Genomic DNA, 15,445 nt, shown 5'->3' with positions numbered 1-15,445 from the left:
GCCGCAAAAAAGGAGGTAGCTACTCGTTAAGCCGAACGCGGTCAAATCGCACAAAATCGCTCGGCAAAAAGGAGCAAACAAAGAAATAAAAGAAATGGGGGGCCACAAGTCATGTCCTTGACAGCTACAACATCCGCGATTCGTGGACAATGTGGCAGGTTACAGCTCAGGCAATTTAGCCTAAACAATGGCGGAATTTAAGGGCTCTTTTAATATTTGCTTACTAATGTTTTGATGTTGACGTTCAATGCTTTGTTCAATTATTATCTGAGTAACGTGCAGTTAAAAGATCCCTGCCAAATGGACACAACGAAATCGAAACCAAGGCATAAAAAGGGAAAATGTCACCTGATTCGTGGCGACAAAAAATAATGAAACGCAGACATATGAGCACACACATGTCCTGACCAACGGATGTTGGTGGAACGCACAATGGCTAGGGACTCACCGCAATTTCCGGTGCCGCATGACGGACACAATCACCAGCATGTTGCCCAGGATGGCGGCCAGTATGATGAAACCAATAATGAAACACTTGACGAAGACTAATGCCAGATGGCTACTGCCGTCGGCGTCGTCGGTGGATCCTTCGCTCGCCTGCATGTCCTGCGTGTGTCCGGCGACCACGTCTTCGACGGATACGGCGATGCTGCTCCCACTGCCCACCGCACTGCCCAGTCCCTCGTCGATGAGCCCGTCGGCAATGAATTTCAAATATCTGGCATGCGAGCCGGACTCCTCCAGAACGGGTAGTTTACTCGCCAGCGGCTCCTCATTCCCGCCACCGATGCTGTTGATGCCACCGATGCTACTGATGCTGCCCTCCAGTATTGTCCTGGTCGTGGTGGCCGACATGGCCTGGAGTCTCTGCAGCAGCGTCATGGTAATGGGCTTTTAGTTTGTCAGTGGGCTATTAGTTTGCAGCTCCAAGTGTCGCACTTATGCCATGGAATAGGGACGACATGCCGTATGACATTTGTTCTCGTTCTGATGACTGATATTATTGCCAATCGTTTCGTTTGCCAAACCCTGCAATTGAAAAAGAAACTCGATTTATTGTCTGCCATTTATTTATGAGCTGGCCAACAGCAGTTTGTAAGCCAGTTTGTGGAAAGAAAAGTGGTATTTGCACATTTGTATTTGCCAAGTGCTTAAATAAAGCAAAATACAAATAGAAGCAGCTTAACTGCTGCTGGAAAACCTATTTTTATTTGTGTTTGATTCTGAAATAAAAATGAATTTTTAAATTGTTTTGTTTTTCGCTTATCAATTACGTTGGGAAACTGGGTCTCGGTGCAACATAAAATGGGGAAATAAATAAAAATCTTCTCCAAAGTTAAAGAGAAGCCGATCTTTAAAGGAACCAATCTAAAATTTCTGCTGACTAACAGCGAGTTGAAAAAAGCTTTGCTGGTGAGTTATTGTAAGTTTAGAGAGTATTTCCTAAGGCGTGTATTCATATTTTGACATCTGCTTGGGATTCCGCCGACGCGTTTCTGGATATCGAATTCATTTACATTTGCATCAATTCGGCATTTGTTGTGACAGCCAAATGAGCCGCAACGTGCTGGCTATTTGTCTTCTATCCCAGTCGCCTTCTCAGCCGCCTTGTCAGCCGCATGCCCCAAATCGTGGCACATGCAAATCCAAATCTGGGAGGCGAGGCAGCCAAGTAGGCGGAATCAGGGCCCGGAGTTAAGCCCATAAACACCTTGTGGCTTTGATGGCATTGTATTGTATGGGTATATAAATTTCGTTAGCCGCAGGCTCGGCCAGACACTGAAATTGAAACCCAGTTGGAAACACTTCGTGTGTCGGAGGGAGGTGGGGAGTGGCGCAAAACGTAATCCCACTCAATTGGTTTAATTTACCATAAACAGCTTCAATTTCTGAGCCGTGGGAGGAAATTTCCGTTTGCTACCCATCGAAATTTAGCTTCCTTCCTTTTGCGACAGCGCCATCTGCTGCCCAAATTCCAACTCATTCCATTCCGGATCCGGATGGCAGCTGCTCTGCGCATCTCTCGTTCTGGGCCCTGGAGTTTTGGCCATATTTTAGCATCAGTACCACCATCAGCATCAGGCAGAGGCTTATCATTAGCAAATGTCAATTTTGAAATTATGTACATTTATTTTGCAATTTGCCTGGTAATCGATGCCAGCCCGTGCCCGTATGCACACCTCCCATTTCTTGATTGGCAGTGCCCCGGAGCTACAGTTTCCCATTTGATCTGGGGAGACCAGTGCTTATGAGCCCCATCCTGCGATCCCAGAGTTGGCAAACATTTGGTAGCCAACGTGTAATTCCCATGACGGGCAGGGCAAAGAAAGTAAACTCTGGCCAACAAAGTACGAGTGTCAGCAGAGAAACTGTGTTTATTTGCGTGCGCCAAATACATATGGCCCTGCTATATGGTATATGGTTTACTATGCGAGTATGTTGGGTCTTTTCAACTGGCGCACCTTCGGGGAAATGAGTTTTATGTGGCTTGTGTGCGAACGACACTCGCCAACAAAGCGACCGCGACTGGAGTGAACTTTAAATCAATAAAGGACAACAAATTGAAAAGGCTCGTAGGTCGCGCACCATCCAACCATTTTCCAGCTTTCCCCCTCCAGCTTTTCCCCTCACGCCGCCAACAAGTGCTTTTGTCAAACGCATTGACAATGCTCCACAACAATGCCAAGTCGGAGTCCCGGGTCTCGGCTTTTGTCTGGCTGAGCATCGAGGGCCTGGGGAATGAATCACAATACATCATTCACAGCCCGGTGTGTATCAACGTAATTTTTAAATATATATCGGGCTTTTTTTTTTTTTTTGGTAAGCCAGCATCTTTACCTGTTCTCCTCTCTTCATTTGAGCTTTCAAAGTTGGCCAAGCATACGATACAGCCATTAAAATGGTCAGGAGAGCACATCTTTCTAAAGCAGCTTCGAATTCAATTGCAATTTGAATCAATAAGCACCTCAAATAGAGATATTAAAGACAGCGACCACAGATCAAAAATTGGCTGAATGGCTGGACTTTTGTATGAACAAGTGGATGGGTCCTGGCCACAGGACATGCCACGCTCCACTCGCATTGTGAATGGATGTGATTTATTTTCGCTGGTCCATTGTGACGGTGCAGTGAGCTCTGGGAGTTTGGGAGCAACTTTGGCTTGTTAGTTATTTATTCCTACTGATGCTTGGCTTATTTGAGTTTGCCTCTGTTTGTTTACAGCTGAGCGACTTGGCCCAAGCCACAAGCGTTGATGTTTGCTCTCGGCCCAACTCAGCTCAGAAAAAATAGAATTAATTTGGAATCTTTCGTTTGTTTGGATACGGATTTGGTTTTGGTTATGGTCTCGGTATTAGGGTTTTTGAACGCTTCTGCGTTGGTCAGCCTTAATTACTTTTCGAAGAGCCCTTTTCACTGGGGTCTTAATTAATTTTTAATATATGCAAAGAACCGGAAAATCTTCAAGTGGGTCTTTATTTTGCCATCCCTTCTGCTAATCGATTTGGACTTAATCCCGCAGATGCCACTTAAGCACACGCAATGCGTTCAAATTGAGTGACCCAATCGCGACAAAGTCATTTATCATTTGGGCTCAAAGCAAATGCGAGAGTGCGAGTGCGAGTGGGGTCTCATAAATATGTCCTTCGAAAGGCGATTTAATTGAGTGCTAAAAGGCTCCAGGACAAAGACGGCGCAAGGAAATGAAATCGGGCTAAAACGCTTGACACCCCTCCGCACATCAAGAACAAATCGAACCCAAACGGAAAACGAATCGAATGGCAGCGAATCGAAACTAATTGGATGCCTGGAAATATGCAAAGATAAATCGACGGCGGTCAGCCGCAACCAAGAAACCCAAGAAAACCAAGAAATGGAAAAACAAAGCTAACTTTGTTGCGTTTATGTCGACCATTTGGCAAATCAAACAGCAGAGAAAGCGAAAAATAAAAATGGAAAAGTAAAACAAACATATATATTAAGGCGTACCCCTCAAACACCAAAAGCCCCCCGAGGCAATCAGGCTGACAAGGCGGAAGCAGAAGTTCAATTATTCATCTGGCCATGCCCCCTCCCCACTCCCCTCGCCACTCGATTGTGGCACACACAGATACACAAACACAGATGCAGATACATATTCATATGCTGGCCATCATCGGACTTGGCCTTGTTCGCATTTACATTTTAAATTGCAGTATTACGAGCTATATTTGCATTGCAGCCCGACAAAACAACGCGCTGCCCATTTTCGAGTAGCATTCTTCGTTAAGGCACTTAGCGAAAATGTTGCAAATAAACTTGAGATTAGCAAAGTAATGGTGAATAACAAGAAAGTACTTGGAAGTAGAAGTAGAAGTTGCAGAGGGTTTCTAGAACGTAAACGTAAAATAGCGCTACTTCTGCAACCCAACTCACTTAAAGGCACAGTTTGGAGTTATACTTAACTAGCTTTTCTCTCAGTCTATGTATATTTGGTTTACATTACTCGAACACACACAAACTCAAACTTAGCTGAAAATAGATGAGCATTTTAGTTGGCATTTTTCAGGTCTGCATTTTTGAGGCCTGACAGCAGCAGCGTTGACAGCGACAGCATGTCCTGCGCGTCCTGCGGCTCCTGTGGCCTTTCATCCTGTGGATTTCGAGCGAAGTGGTCTTCTACCAAATAATGAACTGCATAATTCCAGCCGCATTTTTCGGAATATTTACAAAATAAACATCGTCAAGAGCGAGCGGAAAATGTATCGCATAAATAACAATGGAAAACAAACGTTTGAATAGAAAATGCCATTGATAGCCATTTATGGAAAAGGCAAATATGGAATTAATTAGTTTATTAAATATTTAAAAGCGCTTTAAGGCTTGTGACAAAGCTAAAATGAAGAGTGTTTTATACTGCTAATAAGCATAGCAACTATTCCCACCACAATTTTTTTGATTTTCGAAAAAATTTTTTTTTTAATTTTTGCATTTTTGGTAAGGGGTAACATTATTAAAAATGCAAAAAATTTGAAAATAAAAGAATTTTTTTTTGAAAACACAGTTCGATTGGAACGATACGAACTCATCGATGTATGACATTTGAAACACTATTCCGAATGCTGTGATCAAAATACTGCTATTTATTTACGCAAAAAAACAGAAAATCGATTTTCGCCAAAATTTCAATATTTACGATTGGTATTTTCGGTATAATTTTGCTAAAAAGGTACAGAAAGTTAAAAGAATTACATATTTGTACTCCTAATTACCCATATTAACCAACCAAATCACGTTTTGACCGATTCTGTTAAAACAATTTTTTGGCCAAATTTTGGCTATTTTGTAAGGGGTCACATCATCAAAAAAAAAAAAAAATTTAAAAAAAATGTAATTTTTTTTTGAAAGCACAGTTTTATTGGAAATTTAATTACGAACTCAACGAGGTATGACATTCCATATTCGGACCAATATTTCGAATGTTCTGGTCAAAATACTGATTTTTATAGTCGCAAAAAACAGAAAAACGATTTTCGGCCAATATTAAAACATCATCATCAAAAATTACAAAAAATGTGAAAAAAAAATTATTTTTTTTTTGAAACCACAGTTTTATTGGAAATTTAATTACGAACTCAACGAGGTATGACATTCCATATTCGGACCAATATTTCGAATGTTCTGATCAAAATACTGATGTTTATAGTCGCAAAAAACAGAAAAACGATTTTCGGCCAATATTAAAAAATCATCATCAAAAATTACAAAAAATGTGGAAAAAAATTAATATTTTTTTGAAAACACAGTTCGATTGGGAATTTTATTACGAATTCAACGAGGTATGACATTCTAGTTTTGGACAAATATATTTACTGCTATCGAAAAAAAATGAATTATTTTTTTCAAAATAATAACAAACAAATTATTGTCGATTGGGAATTTTATTATGAATTACCACACAAAGCGCCGCAGAGAAAATGTGTAAATTGATTAACTATTCTGTTCGATAAAAACCACAATGTATACAGAAATGATTCGATTTCACCTGTTAGAATGTGGACTATTGCATGCATATCCGGCCAATGTATATATTTTCAAACCGTTCGCCTGCGGGGCTGCTAATTAAATTAAGTTTTCGTCGCCCGGAAAATGGGTCAGACATTAAGAAAGTTAAATAAAGGAGATGCCCCACCTCGGGCACTTTCACAATGGCCAGCCAGCTAGCCAGGCGGTGCCAGCTTCCCCATAAAAGTGGCGGTTATGCAATTTTTAATTAATTTCGCTGCCTGCTTTCCGCGCCAGGCCCACATGTGCTGCGTTTTATCTTATGTTCCACAAATATGCAGCCAGGATATGCAGTGCCATTGCCATGGCGGACTCCCATTCCCTTCGCCATAGCCATCGCCCTGGAGCCATCGCTCCATCCTCCATGGCTCTTGAATATTTCAGTGTATTTGCACGTTGAGCGTCGAGCGGAGGTATGGCGATCCATGATGCATGCCGTTCCGCTTCCGGCTGTTGTTTATATCATTTATACGGTTACTGCTGGCTGGCCAAAGCCAAAAAGTGTGAAAATTGTTTGCCCACATGGTGGGGTCGTCATAGTTTCGGTCTCTTTGACCGTTGCCCTGCCACTTGACAGCTAAGAGGCGCAAACATTTTCACACGCACCGCAGCTTTATTAAAATAAATTTACAACTTGCGGAAATGACTTACAGCACACGCATACAAGCGGACAAAAGAAATTTAATTCACCCGGCGCTCCCATGAAAGCGGAAAAATAACGGCTAAAACGTGCTAGGAACGCCTTAATTGATATACAGGGTCCTCTTTTCTTGTGTGCATCAAAAATATTCAGCATTCTATGTTGTCACATAACTGAGAATGGCGTCCGAATAGGCTTAGTACTGATGATACCCATTCAATACTGAAATAGTGTACATTACCATTAAGCTCTTGCCAAAAAGTTTCAAAATGTTTATCTATTATGGCTGCTATCAAAGAGAGACAGCAATTAGCAGTGAAGCCCCACGTTGGGCGCCACTATTGTTATGACACACTTGCGTAAGCATACCGATTAGTTTTATAGTTTTTTTGGAAGGCTCCGCTTGTCGCACACCTATACTACCTTGCTTTACAGGGTATAAAATTGCTAAAAGCTACGCACGACTGCCCAGAACCTGTGAACCCATACACGAGCCTTATCTGCGATTCAGCAAGTGCGTGTGTCTGCGTCTGTTTATGCGTATTTGTGTGTGTTTGAGGGTGCTTAGGTCCCCAACAACAAGAACAACAAGTGCCACACGGTTGGCGGTGAGCAGGTGGCAGCCATCCTGCGTCTGCCGCACTGCGCCTGCCTTCCGCATGATTTTGCATTTCAAATTATTTCCGAGTGCAGTGGGTGTGGATGTGTGGGTGCGGAAAGGACGCAGGATTCAGGAGACGAGGCAGGAGGCGGGAGGCAGGAGACCGGAGACTGGAGAGAGTGAAGGAGCACGTGCAGTCATGTTACATAGGCAGACACACATACTTCAAAAGCCGCTGGCTTTCGAGCTGAGCAAAAAGAGGCACCGGAGAGAGTGCTAGCTACACGTTGAGAACATTTTTCAAAATGCCAAGCTAACAATAGAAAAGATGCATCCTTATCAAGGACACAAGCACCCCCACACACATCCACACACACACAAACATCCTGGAGAGGGCATTGTTGTAGTTTTGCTGCTTTTGGCAAGGCAAAAAGTAGAAAAAATAAATGGGGGAAAAATGTAAAAGGGGTACAGGCAAAAAGTAAAAACACAGGAAAGTATTTTGCTCAATTGTTGTTACTTTCTGTGCTGATTGTTTCAGGCACGTGGGCAGGTGGGGCGATGGGGGGATGGCAGGTGAGCCAGGAGGCATCCTGCTCTTGGCACGAGCACTTGGTCTTGGTTTTGTCTGCCTTCCGTTTCCTCTGAACTGACTGCCAGTTGAGCAACCAGCAGCCAAGACCTTCAGCGATTAGATGGGCCCTCTGCTTCCACCTTCCACCTTTTAATGTGTGCTGTCCAAATAAAAATTAATTAATTGCATGGCCCCGAGAAGTCGACGACAATTGGAAACTTTCTCAGACGACATTGACAAACGAAGCGCAAAATTGCCAAAGAGTTGCAAATTTCGAACAGAATGGCTAACACTGACTATGCAAACTTTGGCCCAAGTGCCCACTTCTGCTCCAACTGCCGTCGCTGCAATGCCCAAACAATTAGCATGAAATCACGTACATGGCACGGCCCGGCTCTCCTCATCTCCACGACTTTCGGGTTCCCCGTCTCCGGCGGAGTCACTCACCTAAGTCGATACTCAATGTCGCTGGTCGATGGCTTTCGGTGCTGCTTGTGTTTCTACTTCAGCTTTGACTTTGACTTTGGCTCCGGCCTTTTCATGCCAAGTGCGCGACCTTCGCTGGCGATTGAATTTGACATTGTGCTCTGCGCCCAAGTTCCCCAGTCCGTCCGTCCCTGTGCCTTCCGCTCCCTGGCCACCCAATACGTCCGCATTGAAAGTCAATTGCCATTTGCATTTGTATCCCAGGGAGTGAGTAAGTGAGTGAGTGCGTGTGTGTGTGCCTCTGTCTCCTAGCGAAACTGTCCCAAAAAAGTATGCTGCACAAGAGCAAAATCCCAACTCAAATTGCTACTAAAAAGTATGTTTAAATGCTTAATGTTAAAAGACACATTAAAAAGCTTTAGCTTCAACCGCACTAAGTATGCAGCATTTTCAGCTTAACCCATTTTTCTCTGAGTGTAGGCAGGCAAGTGAGTCGAATGTCTCTGCTTTGTTCTGCTTTGGGGCTGCGACTTTTTATGGCACACCGGAGCACACTCGAGTATATAAATGTGAGCACATTTTTATGGCATTTCGCTGGCTGGCTAATATGCCAGCAATTTCCTACCGATATTATTTACCCAGCTCACACGCGCCAGTTCCAAGTGTGCGTAAGCAACTGATTGGGAGTTATCCTTCCTTAGACAGTTGGGGCAACTTTCCAGGACCATTAGCCACAATTACCTACTTTTAACCAATTGAGTTAGAGATTTCGGTGCTCTGTCAGAAGTAAACATAAACATAAAACGTTATGGGAATTCAATAAAATAAGTTTTTCCAAAGTTCAACTTCGACTTTAAGAAGAGACTCTCTGCATATGTAAGTATTAAATTTCAATTTTTTATATTAAACCCATACTGTGCTTTGGTTTTTTTCCCAGACAGTTTCAAGTGGCACGTGCTGGGAGACCGGACCACGCATGTTGGCCATAAATAAACATTTAATAAGTCAGCCAAAGTTCAGTGTCCAAAAATACATATTGAAATGTAATCGAAAACATATTAAATGAAAAGTGGAGCCCACCACTCACATGACCTTATTATCTCCTGTGTTTTTCGTTGAGAAACTGACATGTTATTTGCAAACGGAAAGCAAAACCAGAATCATCAATTATTTCGCACGCTAGGCGACTAAAAACTTGTTAAACTTTCCCTTTCCCCCACAAAGAAATGCATTTCAATAAATGATTTACAGTCGTTACCAAGAGTTGGCTGGCCAAATTCAATGAATTATGGTTGCGAAAAGTTTGCACAGTGTCAACTCAATTCTGGATTCAATCAACTCGCTGCTGCCACATAGTCTAATTTCGTTTTTATTCCGCCGCACAGAAAAAACAGAAAAACAGAAAAACCAGCTTTTGATGAACCGCATTGGGAGTCCCTTTTCGGATTACCAGCGATGTCCTTTTGACGGTCACGCTGAAATATTAAGCAGACAAATATGAAATCCCATACCCATATCGGTATCCTCTCGCAGGACAGTCGGAGGACAATTTAACTTTTATTGGTGCAGCATATATAATGCGATTTGGAAATGGAAACCGATTGTTGGCAAAGGTCATCTTCGTCCCATTCGGATTTCGAATTTCGGATTCCCCCACTCAATCGCAGATTGCTTGGGGGCCATCGCTCGGATATTCTGTGTGAAAACTCAGGGCTAAGCGGGGAAATGGAGAAGGAAGACAGAAGAAAGGGGAGGAGCTTTCTTTCTGCTGACAGACACATGAAAAATCACGAAAAATTCAAGCTGACAAGAAACAATACAGACAACGGCGGCATCATCCTCAGCTTTGGATTCAGCATCCTCAGCAGCCTCAGCATCCGCCGCAATAAGGATAAATATAGATATAGATACATCCCAGCAGGCTTATGGCCTGTCCCTTTGTCTGCCATACGACTTGCGAACGATTTCCTTGGAGCAGGACCAAAGGAAGGAAATTTAAAGTTTCATCACCGAACCGAACTGAAAGCCATAAATGCGTTACAGCCGAATACGAGTATATACGAGTATATTCGTACCTTCCAAATGCCGTAAAGGTCAAAAGGCGAGAGTTTGATGATCCGAGGACTGTCCATAAAGCGGAGCATGCAACCAAAGTGATTGAATTAATATAAGAGGGGCATATTGCAACGGGACGGGGCAGTGGCAGGAGCTGGAGACAAAGGACCGCTCCTGTTGGCAGGCCAGGCACGCAGGGTGTGTATGAGTATATAAATGGGTGGGTCCACATAAACGCAATGGTGGGTCCATCGGTGGCATGAGGCAGCTCGGCCACGCATCATAACATGTCAATATACTCAGAACCTCGAGCCTTGAACGCCATTAAAGTCGAATGCTCTACGGGGAATTTTTTAAGGCAGCTCCTTCTAAGCATCTCCTCCCTGCCATTCGATTGTTTCCATTGTGTGGGTTTTTTTTTAGCAAAATACCAAAATCACATAATGACAAGGACAGCGGCAACGAAATCAAAGTGTAAAATGTTGAAAATCGAATTTGCCGCTGCTGCCAACGTGGCAGTGGCAGAGCCGAAATAAAACAAGAAAAAACAATATACGAGTATACGAGTATAGGAGTATACAAAAAAGGTAAGCGGAAACGGATGTGAGGAGGGCGGGGTATCGAGGTGACTGTCAGACATGCCATTATTTGTTGATGTATTAAAGCTTTTATTTACGTGCAGGTGAGAGACATTTGTTTATATTTGTATTTGTATTCAATCAGCGTCAACAAGAGCCGAAAAAAAGAGAAAAGAATCGAAAAATCACATGAAAAGTGAAGGCAAATCAAATAAAATCAAATCGCAGGGTCGACACTTTCTGTTTTTCTTGTTTTTTTGCCCCCTCGTTATTTTTTTTTTTTTATAGAATTCCCGCAGTAGCAAGAAAATGTCAGCGCCCAAGTGGTAAACACTCAAAAGACCTCTTTACCAGCTTTTTGGGCCAACTAATGGCTGCAATTTCTCGCTGGCTGGTTCATTATCATGCCTGCGATAATGTACACGAGTACACGAGCCAATGACGATGGCGATGATTATGTGGACTGACAGGCGCAGAAATCGAGAGCTGGGAAAACTAGCTGCCTGGCCGCCAGATAATAATATGTCTAGGCCAGAGCCAAATGGGCTGCACATGGCCTACTTGGCAGCGTCTGTCCTTCGGCGGTGGGTGGTTGATGGTTGTAGGTAGCCCCATCCTTTAACCATCCAAGTTCCATCAGGCAGCGTCGTAATGAAGCTATAATTAGATAAGCGAACTACTATCGTGGCCCACCTGGCAGTCCACCAACACATCCTGCACTCTGTGGATACACAAGCTCCCATCTGGTGTCGTATTTTTAGCCAGCGAAATGTAACAAACGTTTGACTAGCCAAACTCCAGCTGACAGGTGAGCAGGCCAGAATGGATGAGGCCAGTGTTTATGAATGGCTGGTTCCCGTTCCCCCTTTCTTCCATCCACCTTCACCACTCACCCATCCACATACACATCCTCATCCACATCTCCATCCACATTCCCATCCACATGCTTATCCACGCGGTGTCCTTGTGCATGTCTATTTGCTGGCAGCTAGTTAGTTGGGCATACATTGTCAACGGGCATCCGCTGCGTATACGTAACGTAGCTCGATTTTCGGCAGACGAGTTGATTGAGTTGTTTCGCTGGAATTGCGATTTGTCTCTCCCTAATCTTGTGTGATTCAATTACTGCAAATTCACTGAATAACTATACATAGAGTAATTATGTGGGTGAGTAGGACATTAGGAATATTGTTTGGCCGCAATTTGCCATATTAAATATGTTTATTTAGAAAGATGAATAGCCTGCTGATTAATATTGGGCAATTAATATGTGAACATAATAATTCATCGAAATAAGATACGTATGAAAACTATTAAAGCTGCTTGTGCCTCAATGCCATAGAGAAATTAATAACCCTGACTTTGGTGTCAGTGTCAATTAAAATTGAGTTTCAATTTAAAAGCATTCCTGCCCGCTTGCAGTTAGTTTTCCAATTATCCTTTCGATCGTTTTGACACTCAACGTCTCCTTCAATTGAACAAGATAATTGAAATGCCATTCAATCAAATTGGAGACAAAGGACCATTATATCTGCACCATAAGCTTATTAATAACGCACTCCAATTTATTTCCAGCCAGGTCATCAATCATAACCGACCAACGAGCTCTCTTTCCCGTTGCAAGGGGGTGCAGTGAGTGAGTTCTCAAGGTCGAATATCTATAGTTGACCCCGATGGCCGGGCTATTATTAACAGCTAGTTCACCCGATAAACAGCCCAGTTATCCGCTTAGTTAGCCTTGTTCAGTCGGCCAATTAAAGTCCAAACAAAGTGCGGTATCGGGCAATGAAAATCAAACCAGACGCAGATGAGCCATCAATCAAACAATCACTTAATGAACTACTTCAAAAGCAGACGATGCCCCCCATACCCTCATGTCCATGCTGCTTCTCATTTTGGGGCCAGAAACAAAGGCAGCAACAAAAATCGCAGACAAACACGCCAATTTCCACTCACAGTTTAGTTTTCCTGCCTTTTTGGGGGGCATTAATTGCCTGGTGCTGCTTTTATGGCATCGATTGAAAAACTTTCTGAGGACTTCCCTCGTCCCCATCCGTCTTTTCCCGACACCTAAGTACTTTGCCACAGAACTTTTGCAGCACATAACGCTTAAAATGCGTTTAATTGAGAGTCAGACTCGAAGACTGAGTTGAAGACTGAGTTGAAGAGTTTGGGGAGAACACCCGAAAACTTTTGCCGAACTATGCAAACCGTTTTGTTGCCAGTAAAATACGAAATATTATGGCAACTAATTCGTTAAGACAATTTACACATTGCTGAGCGATATCCTTGCGATCTGGGTCAGTCTGAGCTTCCAGGTATTTTTCTGAAAATTCAATTGCCTGCCCTTGCCCTTTTCCGATTTTCCTTCTCAGGTGGAGGGTTGAAATTAATATTGAAATTGTGGCCACAAATTCCACTTGTAGTTGGACAAAGTATATCCTGAAAAGTTGCCTTCGTCCTGTATGCGCGCGTGTGTGTGTTAGTGTACGTATTTCTGTTGGACGACCGCAATTTGCCGAAAAACTTTTGAACTTTTTCGAAAAGTTTACTTTATCAACTTCTTGTTCATAGTTGGGTAAGACAAATCAAAAAAGCTAAGTATAATGTCGTCGTGGGCGGTGGAATGGGCTGGAAACCAAATTACTGCCCTAATGCCTAACAAATCGATCGACTACGTGACAGTTGCCAGTTTAATTAAAATGAAATGCGCTAATGGAAATCCAGGCCCACACACACGCACCTCCTCCGCACACTTTATGTATACACATGTATTCGTTTATATGTGTAGGTGAATCGCATTTCGTTATGATTAAACAGGCCCACGAGTCGTGATGCGCGAATAAACAACCGTCATGTGTATGAAAAAAAGAGAAAGTGGGAGAAAGTGGGCGAAAGCTGGGAGGGCAAGCCACACAACACCAGCCGTGTGTGGAAGGCATTTTCAGTCGGTCATGTCTATATTTCGGTACGTGAAATATTAATAATTCCATTTTGAACAGCTCAAGGCAAGGATAAGCTCCTCGGCATTCCGGGCTTTATTTTTAGCCACTCAAAACCAAGCGACCAAGCGTAGCCCACGTGGGCAGGTGAAAGTTGGTGGCGAGTGGAAGAAAGCGAGGGGCGGCCCACTTGGAGCATAGGAAAACTATTAAAATTTATGCGTGGCTAACAAGGAAACAACAAAATGTCGCGGCCATTACTCACACACACATTAACAGCGGGAGCGTCCGGGGAAAAAGGACATGTAAATGTCCTCCAAGCAGCGCGGACGGAGTAATCCCTCCCGCTGACAAGTGCCAGGACCTTGGGCACAGTTCGCTGAACCGCCGAGTGGAGCATAAGAGCCTACATCAACGCGAATCCTGGCGAGATCCGTGGACGCCCTGGGGATATCTTATGGAAAGTATGCCACATGTAGCTCTGCAAATTCAAGCCAGCACTTGAAGTGCTTTTGCTTGTATGAAGAGCCTATTTATTTTCATTCAATTAAGTGGCTGTACTTTATTTGTTGCTTGATTAAAGAAAAATGTTAGCATCATTTGTAATTGTTGGGAAACAAACAGTCAAGATCAAGATATTTCGTATGGTTGATTTAATTTCTGGAAGTGAACGCTGAAAATCCAATATTTATTTAATTATTATGGCAGAATTATGTTAATCCACCGTTGACTTTATAGCCTGGATTAATTCCGCGAACTTTGTGCAAGCACGGAATGTTAAAAAGTCGCGCTAATTAGTGCTAGTTTGAGTAGGTAATTACAAATAACTTTCCATTAAAAATAGTAAATAACGTTCACTGTTTTTTTTTTTTTGCTTTCCGCACACTAAGTTGTTAATTGAGTTAAAAGGCAAAGTTTTAATTTATGTTCCTGCCATGCCATCGCGTTTTCACTTTACCCAGGCTATAGCCACTATAGTGGCCTCATTATGCATGTAAAACGGCATACTTCGCGATCTTTAAAATTCAATAAGGCAACTAGGAAAAAAAGGGACCCCAAACCGTTGACAAGCTGATGGCTAGCAAGTTTTTCATATTTTTTTTTTCATTTCTGCACCGAGCCGCCAGCAAAGCTGCTTACACAGATTTTTGTTTGCCATTGTGGCCCAAGAGCCGCGAGATGGGACATGGAAAACTTGGAGGGCCCAGGATGGCCAACTTAACGCCTTCAAGTTGTAAAACACTTAGCGGTTATTTCGTGTTCCTCCTGCCCTCCACCACACACCCCTTGGGGTGAACAGTAAGAGGATTCGATGTGGAGTGGATTGGAGGGCACTGGCACACGCAAAGAAATCCGCGCCAGGCAAATTTCTGCTGTGTTGTAAGATAATTTAGCGCAATTTACGTGCAAATTTGCTTACGTTACTCGTCGTCGTCAGTGGAGGGCGATAGCGCACAGGTGTGTGCTGCCGAGGAGCTGGCTCCGAGAAAGTCGAGGGCCCTGATACAGGATAACCACTGGAGGATACAGTTACCGGATAGCGCGGACACAACCGACAGCAGCAAAGGACAACGCACGACTGCGGCT

The 15,445-nt window shown here is 43.3% G+C and overlaps 1 protein-coding gene across 4 annotated transcripts in view; it reads right to left on the bottom strand.

Moving 5' to 3' along the window:
- LOC6537761 (octopamine receptor beta-1R) overlaps positions 1-15,445 on the bottom strand; it is a 24,967-nt gene extending 9,522 nt beyond the window's left edge. For 2 of the 4 annotated variants that reach the window (XM_043207105.1, XM_015193004.2), the window contains exons 1-2: positions 15,279-15,445; positions 449-1,029 (exon numbers count right to left, since the gene is read on the bottom strand). In XM_043207105.1, coding sequence (XP_043063040.1) covers positions 449-882 — 434 coding nt within the window. In that variant the 5' untranslated portion in view covers positions 883-1,029; positions 15,279-15,445. The remainder of the gene's footprint in view (positions 1-448; positions 1,030-15,278) is intronic. The other 2 variants (XM_002098266.4, XM_043207106.1) reach the window with 1 other exon arrangement.

Source organism: Drosophila yakuba, chromosome 3R (genome assembly GCF_016746365.2).
Source record: "Drosophila yakuba strain Tai18E2 chromosome 3R, Prin_Dyak_Tai18E2_2.1, whole genome shotgun sequence".
NCBI classification, from domain to species: domain Eukaryota; kingdom Metazoa; phylum Arthropoda; class Insecta; order Diptera; family Drosophilidae; genus Drosophila; species Drosophila yakuba.
Note: the sequence above shows the minus strand (reverse complement) of the source record. Positions and strands in the feature narration are given on the sequence as shown.